Source organism: Struthio camelus, chromosome 16 (assembly GCF_040807025.1).
Source record: "Struthio camelus isolate bStrCam1 chromosome 16, bStrCam1.hap1, whole genome shotgun sequence".
NCBI lineage: Eukaryota > Metazoa > Chordata > Aves > Struthioniformes > Struthionidae > Struthio > Struthio camelus.
The window spans coordinates 18,467,108-18,491,018 of record NC_090957.1 but is presented as its reverse complement, the minus strand read 5'-3'; the positions used below and the strand labels follow the sequence as shown (position 1 = coordinate 18,491,018).

Genomic DNA, 23,911 nt, shown 5'->3' with positions numbered 1-23,911 from the left:
CTCTTCATTTGCAAACATCCCTTTTAAGAGCCTAAACGACATGGCAAGGGTTTTTTTTTTGGTCTTCCTCTACAGCTTCAGTAAAACTGAAATTGATACAGTCAGTGCCTGACAGTTTTGGCTTTAATCATAATTTACACTCAAAGAGCCTGTTTACTTGATAATAATAAAAATAATAATTTGAGCCTGCTGATTTGGGGCTAATTTTTCCTATTCCACTATCACTGCAATACTGAGAGGGGGCAAAAAGTATCAAGTTACTGATGGAGATACTGTCTTAACACTTTCACGCTGCGTTAGAATTTGAAGCGGCCCTTAAAAATCTCTTAAACATCTCCATTCCTCAGCACTCCCAAGTTTTATTTGTAACTGTTTTTAGCGGCCTTGTAGTAAAGATAACTAGCCTGGTATTGCTTTTGCTTCTTTATCTTTAAAATGGGGATACCACCAACTTTTTCATAGACATTATGAAGCATAACCATCTTCAAGTACTTCACATCAAGTGAAAGATGTTTTCCTATATTAACAACGATATTTTTTCCACTGGCAGCATCGCTAGTTTTGGTCAGACAAAAAACCAAGGCGTGTTCATGAGTACCTCCTCTTGCCCTCCAAAACTATTAAGCTATCTGACAACAAAGTCATAAAACACTCACTATCCAGAGTCCTGAGCATCTTATTTCACACAGCAGTTTTCTGTATTTTAGAATTAGGAGCTAGACTCACCATAAATCCACCGTCCAATTTAACTAGCCCCAGAACCGGGACAAAACTCAGTCTGTAACTGGACAAGCACCTGCTTCAAATTTCATCTCTGCATTGCAGCTTCTGCATCCACCTCCCGATCAACTCTCACGTAAACCGAGAGGGCTTACACCGAAAACGCATCAACACTAGCTGGGCTCTGGCGGCCTCCTGCGGCAAATAGGAGGACAACGGTAAACAAAGGCCTAGCTGCTACTCTGCTTTGTGGTTGTGTGGGGTTTTGTTGTCGTTGTTTTTAAAAGGTTTCATTTTGTTTCCTTAACTTTTAGTAGGGAATTTCACATAACCAATAAAAGCACCCATTCTCCACACAGGCAGTAATTTCCAGGGACAAACCAAGGTCTCTTGAGTTTGCACTAATGCCTATGATCCTGCACACTGGGTCAGAAAAGTATATCCTCAAAATACCCCAAAACAAATGCTTTATTGCTTTGCATAAATGGAGTGTTAAGTGCTCCTGAATATTCTGTTCGAGGATAAAGTCTTAGTACTACAGATTCATGGCAGGTTACACTATATAAAGTGATCACAGATTAATGCTTTCATGTTAAAAGACATACGTATAAAGGGACAGATGTGAATATGCATTAATGCTTCCCAGATCCCTACTCAAGTTTATTAACCATGTAGAATGTTTAGTAAGAAATAAAAACTGCCTAGAGCAATTCGGGAAATAGTCTCTCATCAGCCTGCCAAAATCCTTTAAAAAGCTACTTCATTTCACGACATACAAAGTACATACTTCACCTCTCTTACCTAACACAAAGCCTCAAAGCTTTAAAATTACACTTGACCTTAAAATCTAGAACTGAATGCAACTTAACAGAAATACAGTAGGAAAGCTGGAACTTTAATCCTCTAGGACTAAAAGAATTATTAACCTGCTTATCATGAGAAAAAGAATGCAAGTATCAGAGTGTCGCATTTGTAAAGACCATCTAGTCAAGGACAATACAAAACTGTCTAGAAACTTGTGCAAATTGAGTAGCTGCTATTATGAACATATTCAAAATAGAGCTAGTTTGTTGTCTCCAGTTTAGGAGCAGGTATTTGAAGGTACTACCTGTCAACAGTCAAAGGCATTTTATATTCCATAACTCATTGATGGTAGTTTTCTTGCACAAGTCTCCTACAAAAATGAGGAGGAGGTAGAAGAGTTACTGTGTAGAGGAGACAGTTAATTAGAACCAATGGGTCTTTAAGACATTATAAAAAGGTATTTCAGAATAATTTCAGGGTCACAGTAAGGTTATTCTAAAAGTTAAATCTAAATTACCACATATTTACTATTTCAAAAAAAATCTAATTTAGTTAAGAATCATCCTTTTCTATTTAAAAAGCAAATCAAACTCTTTTACAACTTAGGCTCGTTTCGATCTCAGGCCCCTTCCTGTGGTGCAGTATCTTACACATATACAGAAAATTCAACACTTTCATTTCCCCCATTCAATTCAGATAGGATATACCTACACAGATAGGACATCCTCCTCATCTGTGAGCTGCTACTTTCTGCTGATGAGCCGGATCATAGGCGAGAGATGTCTAGAACCAAACTATGTAAGATGATTTTGTCAGTGCTTTCAAAACCTGGTACATTGGCATATAATAGTATTTTATAAGTTTTATAGTACTGACAGAATTGGGCTACCAATCATTAAAGTAGAGAAACAAACAATACACAAAAACAAAACAAAAAAAAAGAAAATAAAAAGACATATCCCCCAACCAAAAAGCTAACATTTTTCTAGGCATGCGTTACTGTGCTTAGGAGTTAAGGATCATCATTTCTAAAAATAATCAATCAGAAGGCAGCTCTGATGTAGACAGCAATTTTTACACTGAAGTGCCAAGCACAAGCCATTGCTCTCACACTCATGCAATTACTTTTGAGCATGGCTATCCACAACACTAGTGTACGCAGTACTTCCAGTAGCACTTCTACTATACTCAAGATACCCTTAGAATAAGGAGCATTTCTTGCCTCACTCCAACTTGCTGTTTTGAGCCACACAAAACTACAGATCCCAGTTTATGCAAAGGTGCTACAAACCTAGACCAGTGGACAGAATTTGCACTGATAGTTCTTTAAATATAAAGGTTGGTGAAAACATACATACAGAATCAGCTCCGCCGGCACGCCAATCCTCATTTCCAGTTATAGTTAGATACTAGGGATATTCATCTTTGTCCTCTTCTCCTCTACCATTATTACACAAGATTCATTTACTTCAAGCTGACTAAGACATGGTGAAATCTCAAGAATTGAGTATATAACTTGTGCATCTTCCCATTCTTCACTAATCTTAATTTTTGATTATTTAAATTTGCAGACGCATGGACAGGCTGCTATTTTTGAAGTATGTGCTGCCTTTTCTGCGGACAGACCCTTTGTTTGGAAGTAACAGCATATACTGCATTATTGGAACCAGCAGAATTCTCTGCACTGTCTTCTGGCATTCACATATGGAGACCACTTCTGATCAAATTCATCTTTCTTGAAGTCTAAAAGTAGTCTATCGATAAGTCAAATACGAATGGGCTTCAAAAGTTTTACTTAAAGATCATTTGCACATGGAGCAGGTGGGCTTAAGTCCTCCCCAAACTTGATTTAGCTGCATGGAGTTATGGATGCTACACTTTCTGTATGAGGAAATTGATGTTATATTGCCAAAAGTTTCTAGAAAGTTCAGAACAAATGAGATGCCCCCTTCTTCTGAGCAACCCTGTTCATATAAAAAGAAAAATCACCAAAAATTCAACGTCTACCACACTACAAATACAATATCATAATCTCAGAAATTACAATTTTAGGCAAGGAAGTCACCATGAACAAGTATTTAATTTTAGATCTTTTATGAGCAAAGATGTTTTAATGTGTTGCATTTCAAGTGCATCAATCTTTCTTTACAAGAAAAGAAAGAAAATCACATCACAGATTTGAAGCTAGAGAGGTCCACAAGAGTTGGCGCAAATTAAAAGTGCCTGGAATATACGCATCAACCTTCAAATAGAACGTACTTTGCAATAGGATTGAGAACACAGTAAGTGTTAAGCAATATTTAGAATTAAAAGTACCTGAAAAAAAAATCTCTCCTTGGAGAGACAGAGATACTAACTCCAAACATCCTCCTGGACAGCTGTGCAAGATCTCAACAAATGCTTTTCTGTACAAGTGGTTGAAAAAACAAACACACACATGACACAGCAAGTTCTGGAATATCAAAACAATGAATTGATAGAACATTCTTATGTGTCTGTACAGTAATCTCAACTCCATATTATTTTACTACCAACAGTTATCATAGCCTAAGGCCTAGGCAGTGGTGCTCAAGTTTCATGGCTTCATCCATGCAACATTCTCTCTTAAGAGATCAAACTTTAGTTCTTGTACTGAAGTCCAAAAGGGTGAACGTGAACAAATTCAGTAGTTTTCTCAGCTCTGAACCCTTCCCTCACATGTAACCTAACTTATTCAAATTTCAGATATTAAGTAGTAGATTTATCAAAAAGACAGAGGCCAAATGCAAAAAGTGCAGTCAAAAGCTACATCACAGGTAGGAAGACTAGTGGTTGAAAAACGGGCTAAGCATCTTTGAAGGCAAAAGTTTCCAACACCACTGCTATAAAAAAAGAGGAAGATTATTAGAATGAAACGATGAAAAATGCAATTGTCATTAATACTGTTTTGTGATTCAATACAGAATATAGCAAAATAGGTTTATTTATGCAGTGATGAGGGAAACCTGAAAGAAACTTATCACCTGTCCCTCAAGAGCTCAAGTCCAGAAATCAAGAGTGTAAAACATAGGTTTTCCCCATCTTAAACAACAGTTTTATTTTCAAAGTGAGTGTACCATTCGGCAGTATTCTCTAAAATCAGAATCATCTTTGCATCTTAATGAAGGAGTGTGCGTTGAAAATCTGATAGCAAAAAAATTGAGCAGAAAAAAAACCAAATCACATAAAAATTTACTATCTGGAGCAACACACTGAACAGTAACCAAATTAAGACAAAAAGGGTAGAGTTTTTTCTTTTACCTCCTGAGTTGCATATGGAGCCTATTCTTTAACTATTCTGTGACTATTAGAAATAGGCAAGACTGTCACTAGATTGGTTATTAGCAGTTATCTGACCAGAGCGTAACAGGTCTGAAGGGAAAAGAAGCTTAGTACGTAATAAATCAATGCATCATTTTTCCTATGAATAGTTAGGAAGTTACATTTTCCTCTCCTCCGTTCAATATGCAACAAGCCTGATTAAACTAAGAGGATATTATGTCTATTTATAGCCAGATACATATTTAAAGTACCATTAACTCATTTGCCTCCATCACCATGCATCCACTTAAATCATAAATGCAGTAGTATGTTCTACTACTTCTACTCAGAAGCGTCTTGAAAAAAAGTCAATGACATCATGGAACAATAGTGTTGTTCCAGCAATTTCTGATCATTAAATGACTGAGCTTTATACAGGATATTGTGTACAATTCGACCAAAATAATCAAGTTCTTTCTGAAAAATCTTAACACTAACATGGCAGCACCAAAATGGCATTGCAGGCTCAAATCTGTTTGATACATATGTAACACCCGTTCACAATGACAGAACAGCATGTACGCTTCCAGAAATACCTTCCTATCTACCTCCATTTTGTCACACTTGGGGCTTCCTGACTTTTGCCAGTAAAGTTACTTCCATGTCCATGTACATAAACTTCACAAATATTGAATAGACTCTTGTGGAGATAAAATATCATAAATTTACATGGATCCTAGATGGACACCGGGTCCCGACAAGCATACCTATAAATCTGCTTGGGGCGAGTTACTTTACTAGGAACCTCTTAAGTTGTTCTTGAATCTCCTGATCAAACTTAAGTCTTCTTGGTCCCTCACCCTGAAAACAACTTCCCATCCATCAAGGCAACGGACGTTAGAATGACAAAAGTGCAAAAGACTCTTCTAAAACATAGGTTCCTCTTGTGAAAAAAATATTTCAAAGAGTCTATAGAAAGTGCAACCTTTCATTCCAGGAAGCTAGCTGCTGCCATGCCTCGGTAACACGGCTGCTCAGGGCAGAACCAAGGGTGAACCTAGACTCTAGTAGAGGAGTCCAGAACCCAGCTTAAATGCTTAACAGAGACCTTGACCAATAAATCAGTTTTACCATCACATCAGAAGGGTCCAAATATAATCACAACTCAACCTCAACATTCTTATCAGAAAGAATAATCGAGTAAATCTATACTGACCAAGTGAGTTAATTCTGGTAACAGAGTGACTGCCTTTACTGACTACACTTTGCAGGCTAAACTATCTGGATAACCACATATTCTCCTGTGCATTGTTTTTCTTTTTGCCCTACAAGTTATCTGAAAATTAAAAGCGACACAAGCAATATGTACATACAGGCTATAATTTCAGAAATTCTTTAGCTTCTGCCCACTAGAACGCGATTGGAATAATTGTCATGTCTTGACGTCTGCTTAGGGACACATGTGACAGGTAAAATAATGCTTATGATCTACAGGTATCCTATCCAACAACTTTCTTCCTAGTCGCCATTACTGGTGAAGCGCACCTTTGCCAAATGAACTATTTACAAATGTAAACTATGCAATTTTAAAATAAATAGACAATTTTTACATTATATAGCAACTTGACAACAAGGCAATAGACTATCCAATCATTACTGGCTCACTTAATCTATTCTGCAAGATCTTTCTTGCTTTTTTCCTTTACACTGGATAATTGTGTAAAAACTCCTTAAGCTTTGTTGGATAGTCTGTCATCACTCCAGTGGCTCCCAGATCAAATGCCCTCTTGTATTCTTGTTCTTCATTCAGTACCCAAATATACACCTATAAGATTGAAGAGAACAGAAAGACAGACAAATTATTACAGGAAAGATTCAGATTAAAAGTGAGATAAATTCTGACCTAAATTGTTTCATATGAGAGAGATGATGCCATATATAAAATGATTACACTGTCATGCCAGAGACACATACAAAAAGCACCCAACTGCTTATCCCTCCCCCACAAGGCATTTTAGTGATAACTCCAACTTCAGTTTGTGCCCTAGTCTTCAGATAACTCCAGAAGTCAAAATATTCAGTGGAAAGCCCAAAACAGGATGAGCAGTTTATCAGATTTTGTAGGCTTATACTTCAAAGGAGGGGGAGAGGGGAGAGAGCTCTTAAAGAGAGCTAAATTAAGGAGCCGTTTCATAGCTCTTCCCTTGCAACTACCGAACTGCAATTATAGCAGCATAAGCTATTATTCAAGAACCAAAAAGCAGCTATGAACCTAGCAACACAGCAGAATGTTTTAGAATACAGGCCATCTATCCAGCATAAACAACTTTAAAAACAAACAAACAAACAAAAAAAATCACCCTCAGCAGTGAACAGCTGAGTAGACCTAAAATTCTTCCAGGTAGATCTTAAATGCTTTCAGTAACAAAGGTGAAGAAATATATTTTAAATGAACCATCTCAGCAAATTATATTAATCCTGACTTTGCCCTTTGCACTGAGCTTTCTGAGAGTTTATTCGCAAATCCATAAAAAAACCTTATTAAAACATCAAATAAGAACCCCCTTCCAATAACTTGCAAAAATAACTATCAAATGCAACGGTAACAACTACCAAGGCCATAAGGCTCTGAAGAAACATAATGCTCATAGAAAAAGGGCAGAGAACACTAATCCATCTTAAGGGCAGATCCGGCTCGTTCAAGCTCTCACTAGCTACCAAGCAGATTTACTTATAGTTTTGCCACGCTGTACCTGAATGCCCCGTGCAGTGAGGTGGTCAAAAAGTGCCTTCCGCATTAACAATCTGTAGAAAAGAGAAAGATATCATTTGCCCAAAAACAGTGTATATGACGTTTTCAGTATCTGTTGATGTAATATCAGTATCTGTAATAAGTGCTCCACAGAACGTTTAAATTCAATGGTGTCCACAATAAAGAACATAAAACATAAGTTAAAACATAGGTAGCATTGAATTGTATTTGAATGAAACTTAACACAGATATCCAGAAATTTGTATTAGCTGTGGATATTCACATTAATTTGTCTGAAGATCAAATCCAGCAAGTGTTTTTTCTTCACCATTAAGTTACTCTTTCTCATGTCTGATGGATCAAATCCTTTACTTCAGAAGAGATTTTCTCCTTCATACACCCAGGAACATGAGAACTCTTGCTAAATGGCCACTCAAGAAATCAAACCAACTGCCAAAAGTCACAGAAGCAAGAACCAGAAGACACTTATTGTGATCAAGTTCAACCTCTGAAAGCATAAGACTGTATTTCTGCTGAATCACAGGTACTCTTAGAAACGTTCCATGTAAGCCAAACAGTACCTTCTTTGACAGTATTATGAAACAATCCCATGAAATGGGAAAGCCACATTCTGAATCTACTTACATATTGATTAATTGAACACACTGAATGACAGAAAATACATTAATTCAACAGTATTTTAGGTCATAAATAGGAACATTGACCACTGCTACTGCACCTCAGTACGTTTCAGTGTATAAAAATATATGCACACAGGAACACCTACACAAACTTTGAATATGCTGCATTGACAAAAAACAGAAGAAAAAGAAATTACAGTGTAACAAGCTGTTATGGCAATAACTGATCTTAGTTGCTTGGGTCAACTATCAACATAGAGGCAAAATATAAATAAAAAATTAGTAAGATGAAAATCTTACGTGTCAGCTAGCCAGATAATAAATTTCTGGCTTCTTGTCATCTTTTGTGGTTCTTTCAGCCTATTGAAGAAAAAAAAAAGAAAAACACTGCAGCACAGACCAAAATACTCTTTGACATATTTCTGCAAAAGAAATGTGAAAAATTAGTCTTGTAGTTTCTCAAATCAGAGAGTAATATATTTCACAGAGTAATATTTTCCCTTTGGCTTCGAGACAGTGACCTAGAATTGGGTTACACAAGAGAAATGCGTTACACTAAAGAGAATTGGCAGAGGTGGGTATTCAGCAGCATTTTGAGCAAGGTATGAAAAACAAAGGGCACCTGAAATCTCTCACCTGCTGTGATACTAACTTGCCTCTTGGCCTTAATCAGATTAATATGGCCCCAGTTTCCACACCGGAGAAAGAGAGGGAAAGGTGTGAAAATTAGTTATTCATACAGCACTGCTACATATTACTACCGAGATGGCATCAGCACAAGCTTTGTTGTAAAGGCAGCTGCTTTCCCCTATGAAAGACACTATAAACAGGAAACAGATTGATATATAGGTAACCCACACAAACTGCGTAATTCAAAGCTGCCCGGGACAGGTTAAATACAGAGGAACAGAAGTTTTGCATAGCTCTCATTTAAGAGTATACAAGAGTACATAAACTAACAAAAAGAAATAGTTACTAATCTTTTGGGATATCTATCAAGGTGTTAAGCACTTGCTTTATAATTTCTTTTCTACCTAAAGCGCTTCAACTCAAATGGACCGACTTCTTCCTCTGAAACACAAGAATCACTAAAAAGCTTTTAATACAATGCAATGAAACTATCTGAACACTGAGAACAATTGGGGAATTGTAAAGCCAGTTACTCAAATAAGCCTTGAGACCCCTCCCCGCCTTAAGCTTGCGAGAAGTGGAAACTTTAATCACCAGAAATGACTGGGAATCTCATACTACTTCAGACTGCAGGCAAAACAATACTTCAACACAACTTTACTACACTATCATAAAGCCAGAATGTACTATATCACTATCTACTTTAGTGTTCAGTTTCTCTTGGAAACGTTTCATTCCACTACACATGCAGCTTAAGGACACTGACTAAATCAGCGCTCAAGCTGGCAATAGCGTTCACTTGTATTACTATCGTTTCACTGCGACACCCACCGAAGGACTAACTCACTTGAGGATGATTGAAGGCATTGGAATTTCCAAGAATTCTTCCTTGAAAGGAATAAATGGCAGCAGACCAGTGTAGAACAGGCCAACAAGGAGGAGGACACGTTGCAAACAGAAGATGATGGGAATGTCAGCGTTCTGTAGAAAGTAGTAGAGAAAGATTCTAATTTACCTGGGTAGACTGTTGAGTCTGTTGTAAGCAAACTTACTCATGAATGCATGTTTAAAATATAGCACTTATACCTAAAGAATAAGCTGTCAACTGTTTGTGTCTGCCACTGAATTTAAATTACTCTTCCTGGTAACTTGTAATCCAAGCCAACGTTTTACACAATTTGAAGGGGCAGCAGTGACCTGAAAAGGTAAAACGTCAGCGATTCTGGTACTGCTTTTGTTACCTGCCTTCGTCATCATTTCAGACTGCATGACACAATGAGTATTTTGTCTTTGACTAGCATTACCACGGAGAAAAGGGTGGTCAAGCTGTGTTTTAATCTGTTTGGAACTTGTTGCAGTTTGATATTGTATCAACTTGCTTCAAAACGCCTTTTAAAATATGTTAGTTTATGAACCAAAATATTTGGGCACTGATGCCAGGAAAAATAAAGAAATACAACTGCTCTTAAGGTAGGAAATGGTGTTGTCCTGTTTCAAAGCACAGATAAATAAGTACAATGTCTATACTCTCAACTAGATCAGTATCACTTAGGTGCATAATTCCCTTGGACTAAGCACAATTTGAATTCCAAATTGTACAATTCCTTGCCACAAAAAGGAATAGAATTTATAGCTGTAAATCAGCTTTATACCAATAGAACTGTATGATAGCTAATGGCCACCTTCATTATTTTAATAAAAAACACACAGTAAGCAATCTGTAACAAAACTGCTTTTGCACCAGATGAATGATGTGCGACGTACAAAACAGGCTTTATGTTTTGATGCCAGTGACTCCTAAGACTCCATATATTACAGAAGTATAAAACAAAACTCAGCTTTTCTCCTTAAATATTTATTGTAGAGTATATGAGTGTTAAGTACGCTTGACCTTAATGATGTAGTAAGCAGAAAACAATTCAGGTGCAAACTCCAGACCACAGCTAAAAGCCTGGCATAGCTCACCATGCTCATTGGCATACCTCATCTTGATTTACAGGTTACTTTTCTGTACATGTCACCATACAGTGAAACAGAGGGCAAGAACAACAAAGCCGGGACACCCATTCTTACCTCCTTATGACATTTTGATACAACCTCATAATTGGCATTCCCCCATACAGTCAAGTGTTCTCGCTTATACTGACTCACCAGCTCTGAAACCTGCAATGTAAAATCAAAAAAGTAGAACCCTAACATGCATTCATTGAATATTATTTTGTGCAGAATTACTTAACCGAAGCTCCATTTGCTACTTTTCAGCTATACGAGTCATTAGAGAAAAGATAGTTCTTCTACATTCTCTCTCATCTTAAAATGATTGTGTTACTCTGAATAGGAGGAAACAGGTGTTCAGTAGAACAGAAAGGGAAATAGCATTATACCTACAAGAAAAACTAGAGAATTTAAAAAAGCAAAACGGCAAAGTAGTATCTGATGGAAAGCAGACTTCTTCTGTGATGAACACTTATCTGTATACTGGTGTCACCCATTTATGATGCATTTGTAGGCAAAAGAATCTGTAAGACTCTTCATATTAAACATAAAACAAAGACGTCCCTAGCAACGTGCCATCCCTTCATCTGTTTCATGCTGAGTTAGGGAGTTAATTACGAGCCGTTTGCAGACCACTGTACTAGTTCTCTTCTCCGTCTTCTGCATTACCTAACACACGGAGCAAGATCCAACAGGTGAAGGATGAGAGTCCAAGGACACAGATTTTAGTGTCTCAGACTGTGAGTAACTTGAGAAAGTCCTTATTGTCGGCATTTCAACACCTCCACGTGACATTCAGCCTCAGTTCAGTGTAGTTTATCACATACCTTTTTGATCAACACATTGTTGTTCATTTTGATGTCAATGTTGACAGGAGTTTGTGGAAACGCCTCAAACACCTCTTTCAGGAGTGGAATACGGTTATCTTTACCCTCACAGTGGCATTCTGGGGGAAACAAAGAGAAAGCTGTCACGGCTGTGATCATTATTAACATACTGTAGAGAAGAGCTAAGTTATTAGAGCACTTTTTATTTTAAAGTAAAAAAACCCCTACAATTAGCATATTTTTGAGCCGGAAAGAATTTACTTCACTTGTATGGTTGTAATTAACTGTGACAAGCTCACCTCAGTAATGAAAACTGACTGATCATTTTGCGCATTTAGGTTCAAACTTGAAACTCAGTCATTATTTAATAGCAGTATCAGTGCAGGCATCATTAAAATCCTGAACGAGCAAACACAGGCTCAGTTACCACATACCAAATGCAATGAGATTAATAGGAAATGAGATCAGCTGATAAAAGAAACTTTTCCTTTTAGTTTACTGGAGAAGCCTAATGAATAAAGGTAACAGAAGACAGAAATCCCAAATTTTAGTGTCTCAAACTGCTTGTGGATCTAAGGAGTTAGCTGAACCCTCTCCCCACTTCTTCATTACTGTACATAAAGATTTATAAGCAAAGATATCATATCATAGAGGTAAACTCAGTGCCCCCCCTCCTTTTTTTTTTTTTTTTTTTTTTAAAAAGGTGCTTTGCAATTTTGAACAGAGACATTTAAAGCAAAATTATCTTGCCGGACAACTCAAATATGGAAGGATTATTCAAGACAGTCACAAAGCCCTTCAGCCACATACATCTGATATAATCTCCAGTAGCCTTTTCAAAGTGGAATAACTCAATCTTAGCTTGTAGGCTTTATTCAGATATGGTTTCAAGAGTCACAATTTTCACAAGACCACCATTTTCTAGGTCTTCCTCTCCTGCAGCAATATTCACACTGATCTTTAAGCCATGTGTACTGTAACTATTACTCTCTTCATTCATCCTTCCGGAAATACCTACATTGTCTGACATCTTGTGGTACTTCAAGAACAGAGTGCACCAGAACAACGGCACTTGAGCAGTAAAGTAAATGCCTTCATTAATTTTCATACCAGTGAATTTTAAATCAGTACCCTCTGAAGAGCTCACAAGGGAACTAGAAAGCAGTTGCAAGAAGTAGATAAGCAAACAACTGAAATATTCACTTGGAAAAAAAAAAAAAAGTCTTACATTTTAAATTTATTCACCATCTATTGATATGAAAAAAATATAATCCTAGCCTTAGAAAACATAATAAAAGAAGCTTTAAGAGAAAAAAATGTTAAGATACTGACAGAAGCAAGTCCTCACTTTTCTGTTCTCTCTGATGAAGGGAGAAATTGCCACACTACAACTACAGAAAAGTAGTTACTGTTACTGTAAATTGAAGCAGCAAGAGTCAAGAACTTACCTTTCTGAAATGTGACACCCAATTTGCAGAGATATGGTGGAAGTTCCTTAAAAATAAAGGGAAAAGGAACTCTAATTCAAATGCAGTGACATAATCATGAATTTCCTCAAAAAAGACAAAAAAAATTATGACTCATAAGCCATATATGTTATCTTTAAAGACAAAAATGATATTTTGTATATGTTTCTAGGCTTCTTGCCTAAAAAGCGATTTTGTGAACATTCTGTTCCTTCTTGCTTGAACTGTTTGGCATTCTTAGTCCTGCGTTACCTACAGCTAAATAAGATAAAGAATGTTTTCAGATGCCTGTCTGAAAAACATTGATAAGTCTACTAAAATAGCAGGTGGAAAGAGTTCTGCAAAGCAGGCTTTTAAAGCTGTCACTGCAGGTGGGATTCATCTACCAGTTTTACCCATTATAAAGGTAGTCACACAAGAACAAGCTGATTGACTAAGCTTTCTGTGTCATCAGTATGGCCAAACAGGCACACCTCCAGAAGGTCATTCATCCAAGCTACTATGGGATAGAGTTAATCACCCTCTGGAAGCGTGCCTATTTTCCTCCCTTGACTACACAAGGAGCCTAGACAACTTTGTCAGACAAGATAAATACTCTTCTTATAGTCCGGATACTAAACACACACACACACAGCGCCTCCCCTCAGCCATTCTACAAACACATTTTTACCCATCATCCCGCAATGACATTTTTCTCTTCAACTTACAGAGTATTTGAGGTCCGATATATTGACATCAACTCCTGTTGATCTCTTCAGGTTCTCATCATGCGACACAACCACTTGCTCATCTTTTGTCAGGTGACAATCTAGCTCCAACATGTCTGTTCCTATATTAACCGCACTGAAAGTGAAGAGGTCTGCCTTAAACCACCCATGCATTTTGTACAGGTTCAAGCCTAACACATACATGTTATTTAATTAAATTAATCCCAGGGAAAGCACTTTAGATGCCTTATGATGCAATGAACCCTCACACCTTGTTTTAAGGCAAGAAGCAAATAATCTCTGTTGCAGTGAAAAGCTGATGCAAGAACAAACAAGATACTGTGAATCAGAGATGGGATTTGAACTCGGGAGCCTTGGCTCTGTCTTTACAGAAATCAAGCAGTACTTCTGTCTGTCAGTCTACTATCTCACTATGAGAAACTTAGTATTGTTTCAGAATTTTTGGAGCACGATGCTTATTAGCACATTTACCACTAGAAGAAACAAGTTTTTTAGAGAGCTAATCAATTCCATAGTAGGTATAAACAAAAAAATGACAAGGATGTCAAAGGCTTTCATGTTTTGGAGTTTTTTTTTTTTTAATGTTACTTAAATTAGTAGGCTTAGGAAATTAGCAGTGGGGCATTCAGGCTTTTGGCTTTTTTAGCTAGCAAAACTACATGTATCTTTATATATTAATGTATATATACTTATATACATATGTGTTTATGCCTCTTATATGAGAAAATGTTTGTAATTTTACATTAAAAATCACTAAAAAGTGCAATCATGTTTTTAAAAACAATGCAGCAGAATTAGCTATAAATGTTCCAATCCACTGCTTTGAAAAGTCTCAATCCAGTACCAAGTCCAGTCTATAACAGCTTACTTAGCAGCAAGAGGGGTATGGAAAGGAAAGCAGAAAGCAGGTATAATACTGCTGAAAGAGAAACACAGGAAACTCCACCCCCTCACCCTCCAAAAAACAAACAAACAAGCAAACAAACCAAAAAAACACTTTATCCCAATGAAAAGTGAAGTCCCAGCCTCGATCTTGAACACTCTTCTTCTATAACACCGGGCTCCTCTTTTTATCCACCTAAGAACTAATCTTTGATATCCGCCAGTACCATCTATACCAGTGATTTCAACTTATCTTGCTAACAAATTTGACAATTCGCCAGGCTGTTTCTAATAGCAGTTGCTAATAGGCTTCCTTAAATTGTCAAGTTTTTTCAGCTGGCAATCAGTTTGTTCTGCAGCATTGTAATAACATATCAAATCCACATCACTCCAGAGAAGACTCCAGATTCCTAAAAATACAAGCCTTTAAACAGAGTGCTGAGCCTATCACTTCAGAATTCAAGTTGTAAAGCAGATTCACATTGGCAATTCAGGATGTGATATCTCTCCATTTGTGTTTAGCTCCAACTGTTTCCAGGTAACAGGAAATAAATAAGAAAAGCCATACCTTGGAAATCCATTCCCACTAGCCATGGTCTAATATAGCACAATACACATAGTTTATAAATTCTAAAGCTAACCAAGTACTTTTATTGCTGTAACTGCACTGAATTTTTTTAAAGCTTTCTTTCTTAACCAAGCATATTCATATAAGAAATGGAAATCCAGTAAAATAAGAAAACATCTTGAGTTTACTTTGCTGCTTCCTGTCAAAACAATGCTAAACTACATGTTTGTATTAAACAATACAATCAAACTTATATTTAGATTATTATGGCATCTTTAAAGTATATGGGGATCTGGCATAAAAGACACTACATATGACTCTTTCTAGTTAAGAACAGTTATTTTAAAATCTAAAACCACCATACAGGCATTTAAGCACAGTATAAAATAATTACAGCCCACAGAAATCTTAAGTGTTTTACGATGCAAATAAAAGTCTTTGGCACAAGAGCTCACAGTTGTTTTCCATAATATTTATAGGTTAAGCTAGTGTAAAACCAGATGTTACCACCATAGACTTTTTTTTAAGCTTGTAGGATACTTAACATGGTAGCATGATAGCAAAGAAGTGACTCAACTAATATTTAAGAAATCACTGTCAGAGTGTAAACAGCATAAGTAAAACTGCTTATTAATAGTTTGGGTTACTGTCCATAAAACAAAAATAAAAGAGCAGATTTACGTTGCAGATAAGCATTCTCTTTTGGATCCAGCTACACCAATGGCCAAATACCTGCCTGCCCAGACCTGCAGAAACAGCTCGGGCAGGCACACCCTATTAGGCTTCATGCAAAATCCGGTAAGTTACGAATTGATTAATTTATACCAGCTATCTGAGTCAATCCAGATGATTTTTCATGATGTGGCTCACCAGCCTTCTATAAAATTCCTTTTGCTAGCATACTGGTGGAGACGGCAACGAATAGCTGGGAGGAACAAAGCCTTTACCCCTTCCCCAGCAGCCACAACGCTTATCTGCTGCCTAGTGCAAGGTAACTGCTGTGAATCTGCTCCCTGCAGAGGCAAGGTGCTTTAGCCAAGAATCTCAAAATAAGTAACCAAACTTTGGCTATTGATAGCTGTGACCATAAAAACAAACAAACAAAGCACCAAGCACCACACAGTGCATTTGTTACACTATGGTCATAAAATAGTTAAAACATAACATGGCCAGAATAAACACCCGCAGCATCTCAAAATATGATTTGACTCCTAGTACACTCCTTACTATGAGGACTACAACTTATTCACCCCTGAAAATGAAATAAGAATTATAGTGTAAGTTTATAAATACACTAAAATAAAAATTAGAGGAAAAAAAGCATAAGAGTATCTTTCACTCATCCCTTCAGTTCTATAGATATAAAATCAATACAGATACTAAAAGAAAATTAAGAAACCATTAAAAAAAAAAAAAGAAAAAACACTTTCAGGAAAGCGTGGTAGCAGAGTTGAAAAACAGCAGGCTAGGAGGACCAAAACACAAGAAAGCTATGCTAAGCTTCCACGGAGATAGAAAACACCACAGCACTTTCAACAGCACTGCTTGGTTGCGAAAGTTGGCAATCCCCAATCTGCAAGGAAACGTATAAACTGATGAGGCTATTTAACAAAGAGCACATTTAAAAAAAAAAAAAAAAAAAGCTGCCTACTCAATTTGGTCACTGCCCTTTGGCAACTAGAGTTTTAAAGATCCTTCTTTTTGGAATACTTCTGAGAACTTTGTTATAATTCACTACTTAAATGCTGGAGGTTTAAAAGGCTTTCTGGTAACAACTCAATTTTAAACCTTCAGATTACAGGTTTTCACACACTCTGCCAATGGAGTACATGTAGGAGGATAAAAATGCAGCATAAACACTTCTGATAGCTTTGTAGATGGTGCGTTAAACAATTGCTAACATTAAGACTTAGTCACAATATTCCTGTAATACAAATTATCATCTTCTTCCATATAGAAGAGGGAACTGAACACTACGACCCTGTGAAATACCCAAGAGAATTGTTTATGGCCATGATAGCAGCCAACAACTTCAGACCTCCTGAAATCCAGCACTGTACATTAATTAGTACACTGGTATAAACTATAACCTGAAATATCAATGTATATAGAAAATATAGCATATGATATTAATTACAAAAATAGCTATATATGAATAATAATAAATTAATGGATTTTGTTTCCAGACTGAAGCAAACTGAGGGAGAATCGAGAGAACAGGGTAAGAGAGAACATGAAAGACACTTAAGCCTAACGTAAGGTATTTAATCAAAAAAAGGCTTTTCCTAGTTTGCTGCATTTAATTTCAAAAGCCAAGAGCAAAGGAAGAGATTTGACATTTATTCCTTGACCCTCTTTCAAAAATAGAAATTTCTAGATAAAAGTTGATGTAAAAATCATCCTGCTCTATTACACCATCTTCCCTTGGCTGTAAGATCCTTCAGTCTTCTTTTACGCAGCCTCCGAAATGTACTTAAACTGATGATCCACCACATGGCATCAAATACCATTGTGATTAACTAGCATGCTAATGTTCCCCGGTATCATAAAGGCCAAGATTAGCCCCCCATGTATATAAGGTGAACTTCCCTGACCCGAAGGAAAAAGGAATCTCCATTAAACATGAAAGCAGTATCGTTACCTGTTTTATTAGTTAGAGCAGGAGGAATAAGGGCTCAGGAGCTTTATTGCCAAATGCCAGCTTTCTACATACTGTGTAGAAGTCAAAGCTTGCGGTACCCCAATTTCTTCATTGTTAAATTGTAGTAATATTTAGCAATCCATAGAAGTTGCAGTCATTAAACACAATGAAACACCATTCTAGACATTACTGGTTCCATTTGTACTCACTGGTGAAAGGCTGCCATTGTGTTTTCCAGGTTCTCTCCAGCACCTGCAAGAATAACAAAAACTAAAACATGCACTAAATCCTTATCCTCCATCTTAATCTCAGAGGAAATAAATTCAGAATTAATGGATTAAAAGTATACATACTTGGAAGAAATAGCTAGACCAATGAGTGGCCATTCAAGTGGCATGACTTTCTCGCGGTAATACAAATCCCAAAAAAAAAAAAAAAAGATTTATCTTGGGTTTCTGTATACATTTCTTTGAGTATACAAATCGGAGGTCAGGTGCCCTGGCTTTGCTTAAAGGCTTTGTCTTTGGTTATGACAATATGTTCCACAGGCACAGGAACAGCATAAGTATGAGATGTATTTCAGAGGTAGCGAGAGGAGTAATGAGAGAAAAGATAACAGGGAAAAGAAAAAAAAAAAGTAGACTCTCTGAAGCTATTCCCTAAACGCATAACCCAGTTGATGCTCAAAGAGGTGAAGACCTCTTTTTTTTTTTTTTTTTTAAGTGCAAAAACACTTCCTGAAACAGCGTCAGTCAGTCAATAAAGGCTTATTCTGCTGGCAAAGACAGAACTCACATACAAGGAATGAAATGGACATTAACTTGAGCTAAGGCAAGGAGGGACAAACAAATTTAATTTTCTCTAGAACAGCAGTAAACTATGGCAAAACCTGCAACACATCACTCTCTACATATGGATCTTTGAAAATGAACCTGGTTAGGAGCTAGAAAGGGACGTACTCCCTCCCTCCCTCAGATCCAATATTATGCGCTGAAAAGAGAATAGCTTCAGGAAGATACACGTACTGGCGAAGACATCTATGCAGATTTTAGCTGCTCTATGGCAGTGACAAGTGACAGACTTCATAAACAACATTAATTATAGAAGCGCTAATAAGGCTTTGCCTATTAACAAAACCTACCAATATGCACTGATCTAAGTCTGTGATTAAAGCAATATAATGTTATACATGCACAATAAACAAATTAAATTTGCTGTTACCAGGTTAGATTGCATTGATAAGTTTACACAGAAAAACTTAACTAACTTGGAATCAAAATGACATCAAAATTACAAAAACTGTATGGTTTAACATATGGTTAATCCACAGTAACTTCTGTGATTAGACAGTCACCACTATTTTAGGGGACTTCATAGCAGAATTAGCAAATTTGATAGGCTGAGTGGTAAAAGTGACCTAGGGCTAGAGAAGAGCACGAGAATCTCCTCATGTAGTACCAATGACCACCCAACAGATAGAAAAACCTGCACAGGACCTGGATGATAAGTCATAAGTTATCTAAAACTTCAATTTTTATTGCACTTAAATTATCAACTGTGATAACACAGTCAATATACCCTGAACCATAACACAGGGAAAATACAGAGTCAATCTTCAATTTGTGAACAAAACAATATCCTTATATTTCTGGGCAGAAATTTCAAAAAAAAAAAACAAAACAAGATGACTGCAGCAAGCAACATGTCATGCACATAGGTATGGTGACTCAAACCAGCTGGTAACAGAAAGACTGACTTGTAGTGCTTTTGGGAAATGGGAAAAAAGTTGAGATCAGCTGAAACAGGAGTTCTAAATCAGCAACATGGCCTCCACAAACCATATTCAGAAAAGGGAACTACAACAAGCAAGTGAAGTGGATGTACTGAATCATTTTCCTTCCTTCGAAAGAAAAAGGCTGGGCTTATTTAAGGCCTTTTGATATTTTATTTACTCAGATGCATCTCCAAGTTCACGTATTGTTTATTTGCTTTGTGAACTACATACGTTTCCCAAGGTCTCAAGACAAAAGAATAAAACTAAAAAAAAATCACCTTCCTTAGCATGCTTTAGCATCCTGCAAGCTGAAGCAGCCACATTCAAGCATTACAGTTGCACGCTCTAATTTTGAAAGTACTACCATGGAATAAAAGGGACTCAAACTCAAGCACCAGCTCAAAGAAAAGGCCCCATAGAGTTCTGGTTTTTTTCCCCATGGAAGCAAAGGCCAACAGGATCCTGAGCTACCTTAGGAAGACTGTTGCCAGCAGGTCAAAGGAAGGAGATTCCTCCTCTTTACTCGGCACCGGTAGGACCACATCTGGAGCCCTGTGTCCAGTTCTGGGTTCCCCAACAGGAAAGACAAATGGCCATAATGGAGGAAGTCTAATGAAGGCCTCGAAGATTAAAGGATTAGAGCATGTGACATACAAGAAGAGATCAAGAGAGCTGGGATTTAATCTGGAGAAGAGAAGGATCCTCATGGAGGATCTTATCAAAGCATATAAATACCTGATGAGAGGGGGTAAAGATGACAAAGCCAGATTCTTCTCATTAGCACCTAGTGAAAGGACATGAGGCAATAGGTACAAGTTGAAATACTGGGAATTCGTTTTAAACATTAAAAAAAGGGTTTTTTTGTTTGTTTGTTTGTTTTTTACTGTGAGGGTGATCAAACAATGGAACAGGCTGCCCAGAGATGTTGTAAACCTTTGTTCTCTGAAACATTCAAAACCCAACTGGACAAGGTCCCAAGCAACCTGCTCTATGGGGGCAGGGAGGACTAGATGATCTCCAGAAGTCCCTTCCACCCTCAACTATTCAACCATTCAGTAATTCTGTAACAGTCAAAGAAATAAATGCCATTAGAAAGCATACCTTATTAACAACATACAGACTGGATATATACACTTATTCTTTGTTTGATAATGCTACCCTCTTTCAAAAGACTCAGCAATCTGGTCCATACAGCTAGTATACATAGAGTATTCTATAGCACAGAATATCAAGACTTAATAACTGATCTCAGAAATGACCAACTTATAATTTTAAAACAATGTAGAAGTGAAGCAACAATTCAGGAATGTTTCCACAGAAGAGCTATAAACTGAGATAAGAAAATTCTTGCATTAGAAGAGAAGCAAAACCAAAACCCACAGACTTGAGAGATTTCACATATAAAGCTGCATCTCAGAGCAGAGAAAGCCAAACAAGTACCATCTTGATCGCTGAAGCTGATAGGATCATGCAATAGGAAACCTGACACTGCATGGAAAGCTACAGCAGGGCTAAAGCCTGAAAATTAAGTCCCAAAGGAATTGAAGTTACAAAGTAAATACTACAGTGAGTAAAAAGTAAATGAGCTTCAATCTCATAGTACCTGATGAGCAAAAAACTGCTAAGATGTTATTTAAGGGTTGTAGTACTACTCTAGATGAACTTCACAGTGTATATGCAAACAAAGAGCAATTCAAAGACTGGACTTGTCTTGCAACGCCTAAGGAATAAATCATCCCATTCAGTAAGGCTTTTTTTTGTTATTTTAGTAGTACTTGGTGCAAATAGCTTAAAAGCTCCCATCCTAGGCTTAGGAATATGCATCTTAACTAATGTCATCACAAAAAAAGTGAGAACAAACAAAGACTAAAGAGCTTATACTAGATTCTGACAAAATCATTGGCAAGTTTTTAAAAGTTTGTAAATTAATAAAGAAAAAGTTAACAAAAGTCTGTAAATTAAAGTATTTACCAGGAAACAGCCAATATATACTTTCCAAACAAAAAGGTGTAGTGTAAGTAGTAAAACCTTTAGAGATCAGCTGGTTTTTTGTATTTTAATAATTCAAGGCAATTACAGAATAAGGACAAGTGGCTCGCACTGTGATCAAATACTACATAAACATAGATACAACATTGTTAAAATTGTTAAAACCACGCATCTTCAACATTTACGACAAGATATTTACTGGAAAAATGACTGACAATATTTTCATGAATTGGGTAGGGCAGCAGGGAAAAGGAAAGAACTGTCCTTCACCAGCACAGAACAGGACACGTAAGACTTGCCATATTTGCTTCCTCCCAGTGCTTTAGACAAAGTAAAAGAAACTTTAAAAATATCTTTCCACGATGATGGGAAGCAACCAGACTACTCACAAGGCCTTGGAACAAGCGTAAGGGGTGGGGGGTGAGATTCAAATAACTGGCATCAGATTTACCACGGTACTAAACCATTAACTGTTTCTAACAGTAAGGGGAGCAAGAAGCAAATCATAGCAAATTCCATTTCTTCTGAATCGAGAAAGTAACTACAAATACTAGACACCTTGTACACCACTTATGAGTGGTGTACACGCATCTCCTCTTGGACGCAGTACAAGTCTCGTGCTAACATAAGAGAACAAGAAGAGAACATCACTGATGACTTCCTAAATAAAAAAAGACTTCTTACAGCAGCTATAGGTAGCAGTTTTTCTAAGAAACAAAAACAACACTCTTCAGTTAGGTTATAAAACCTTTTCTTCTTCTTGCATTCAGAAAGGTCTTGTTATGCCTTTAAAATTGAAAGGGCACCTTATTCAACAGCCTGCAATAGTTTACTTCAAAAAAGAGAACACCCCTACTATTTTGACTCCCAATTTGTCTTTTTCTAATCATATGATGGTATTTGCACTTAACCCTTTTTTCTTAAGGGCATCCAGAGCTACGGACATATAAAACTAATCTAATTCTGAGAAACTTTTAGAGTTTTTATTACAAACAGAACCACAAACTAGGTGCTTATTTACAGCTTGCGCCACATAACTCTACACCTTATCTTCTGCTATGGAACTTTTTGACCAGAGCCAGCTTCCTAGTCAAGCTCGAAACCGTGTTTTTGTGTATAATCTTTTCACAGTCAAATGTCCTAGGAACCCAGCACCCGAGGAGAGTGCTGGGACAAGCCTAGCCCTCTGCAAGCAACACCAGCCAGCTGTCTCGATACCTTCATGAGCATCTTCAGAGCTGCTGAGAGGGTTGCCCATCCCTGCCCCTGCCCTCTTGCTCCAAGATCTCCCTCTTCTGCTGGCTGCAAAGCAAAGGGCAAGACTAGAGCTGAAAGCAATCAAGTATCCCAAGCACATCATGAATCAGTAGAAGAACTAGAGGCGAGAAGATTGATCTCTGGACCAGCTCTAAACAACAGTCAGTCCTTTCTCTCATTAGGAAGAAAGCTATAACTATAGGAACATTAGGAAGAAAAAAAAAAGAAAAACCATGTATCAGTTTGAGGTCGAAACCATCAAGATCTGAATCCCAGACAGAACTGGCTGATTTCAGCTGACATGTTTCAAGTTCAGAGACTTACTCAGCTTTGAAATCAAGCACTGGTCAGCAGGTGGCACCTAAAATTAGGTTACCGGAGGAAGGTTGAAAAGGAGTCCGCTGCGAGCTACGGGCATCACAGCAACGGCTCAAGATCCTCCTAATATAGCCCTGGCAGCGTCGCCCATACCCGGTACCGGGGAAACGAGCACAACCCGGGCGGGAGAAGAGCGTTTCCCCTCCCGGGGCACGGAGGGAGCCGGCAGGACCGGGGGCTCGGCGCCGGGGGGCAGCCGGCCGCCGCCGCGGCCTCCTCCTCCTCCTGCCCGCCCGCGGCCCCTCACTCACCGCCGCGGTGCGAGATGTGCCGGCAGCGGAAGCGCTGCCGCTTGGGCCGGTGGAGCAGCCCCGGGCACTTGAGGAGAAGCGCTGAGGTGAGGACGTAGCCGCCCAGCGTGGAGAGCAGGTAGAGCGTCGCCGACATCCTGCGCCTCTCGTCGGCTGCTCCCGGCCCGCAGCCAGCTCGCACCGAGGCGGCGGCAGCGCTGCTGCTGCTGCGGGAGCCGCTACCACTGCGGGCCGCGCAGCCGCAGCCGCCCTCCCCCCCCCGCCCCGGGCCGGGGGAGGCGGCCGCAGTGCGCACGCGCGGCGGGCGGGCCGCGAGCCCCTTCCCGCTT

General features: G+C 38.1%; 1 protein-coding gene across 2 annotated transcripts; it reads right to left on the bottom strand.

The window, feature by feature from the left end:
• Positions 1-3,585: 3,585 nt before the first annotated feature.
• GDPD1 (glycerophosphodiester phosphodiesterase domain containing 1) lies at positions 3,586-23,847 on the bottom strand. 2 transcript variants are annotated; one of them, XM_068909392.1, is made up of 11 exons: positions 23,583-23,842; positions 22,915-22,998; positions 18,143-18,185; positions 13,822-13,957; positions 13,097-13,142; positions 11,649-11,767; positions 10,900-10,989; positions 9,674-9,807; positions 8,497-8,556; positions 7,557-7,608; positions 3,586-6,628 (listed from the first exon to the last, which is right to left on the bottom strand). In XM_068909392.1, exons 1-11 carry the CDS (start codon positions 23,716-23,718, stop codon positions 6,506-6,508), a joined length of 1,023 nt encoding a protein of 340 aa, XP_068765493.1. In that variant the 5' UTR covers positions 23,719-23,842; the 3' UTR covers positions 3,586-6,505. The 2 variants fall into 2 exon arrangements, with proteins under 2 accessions (XP_068765493.1, XP_068765494.1); XM_068909393.1 differs by lacking the exon at positions 22,915-22,998 and having other exon boundaries at positions 23,583-23,847.
• Between the last annotated feature and the right edge of the window lie 64 nt (positions 23,848-23,911).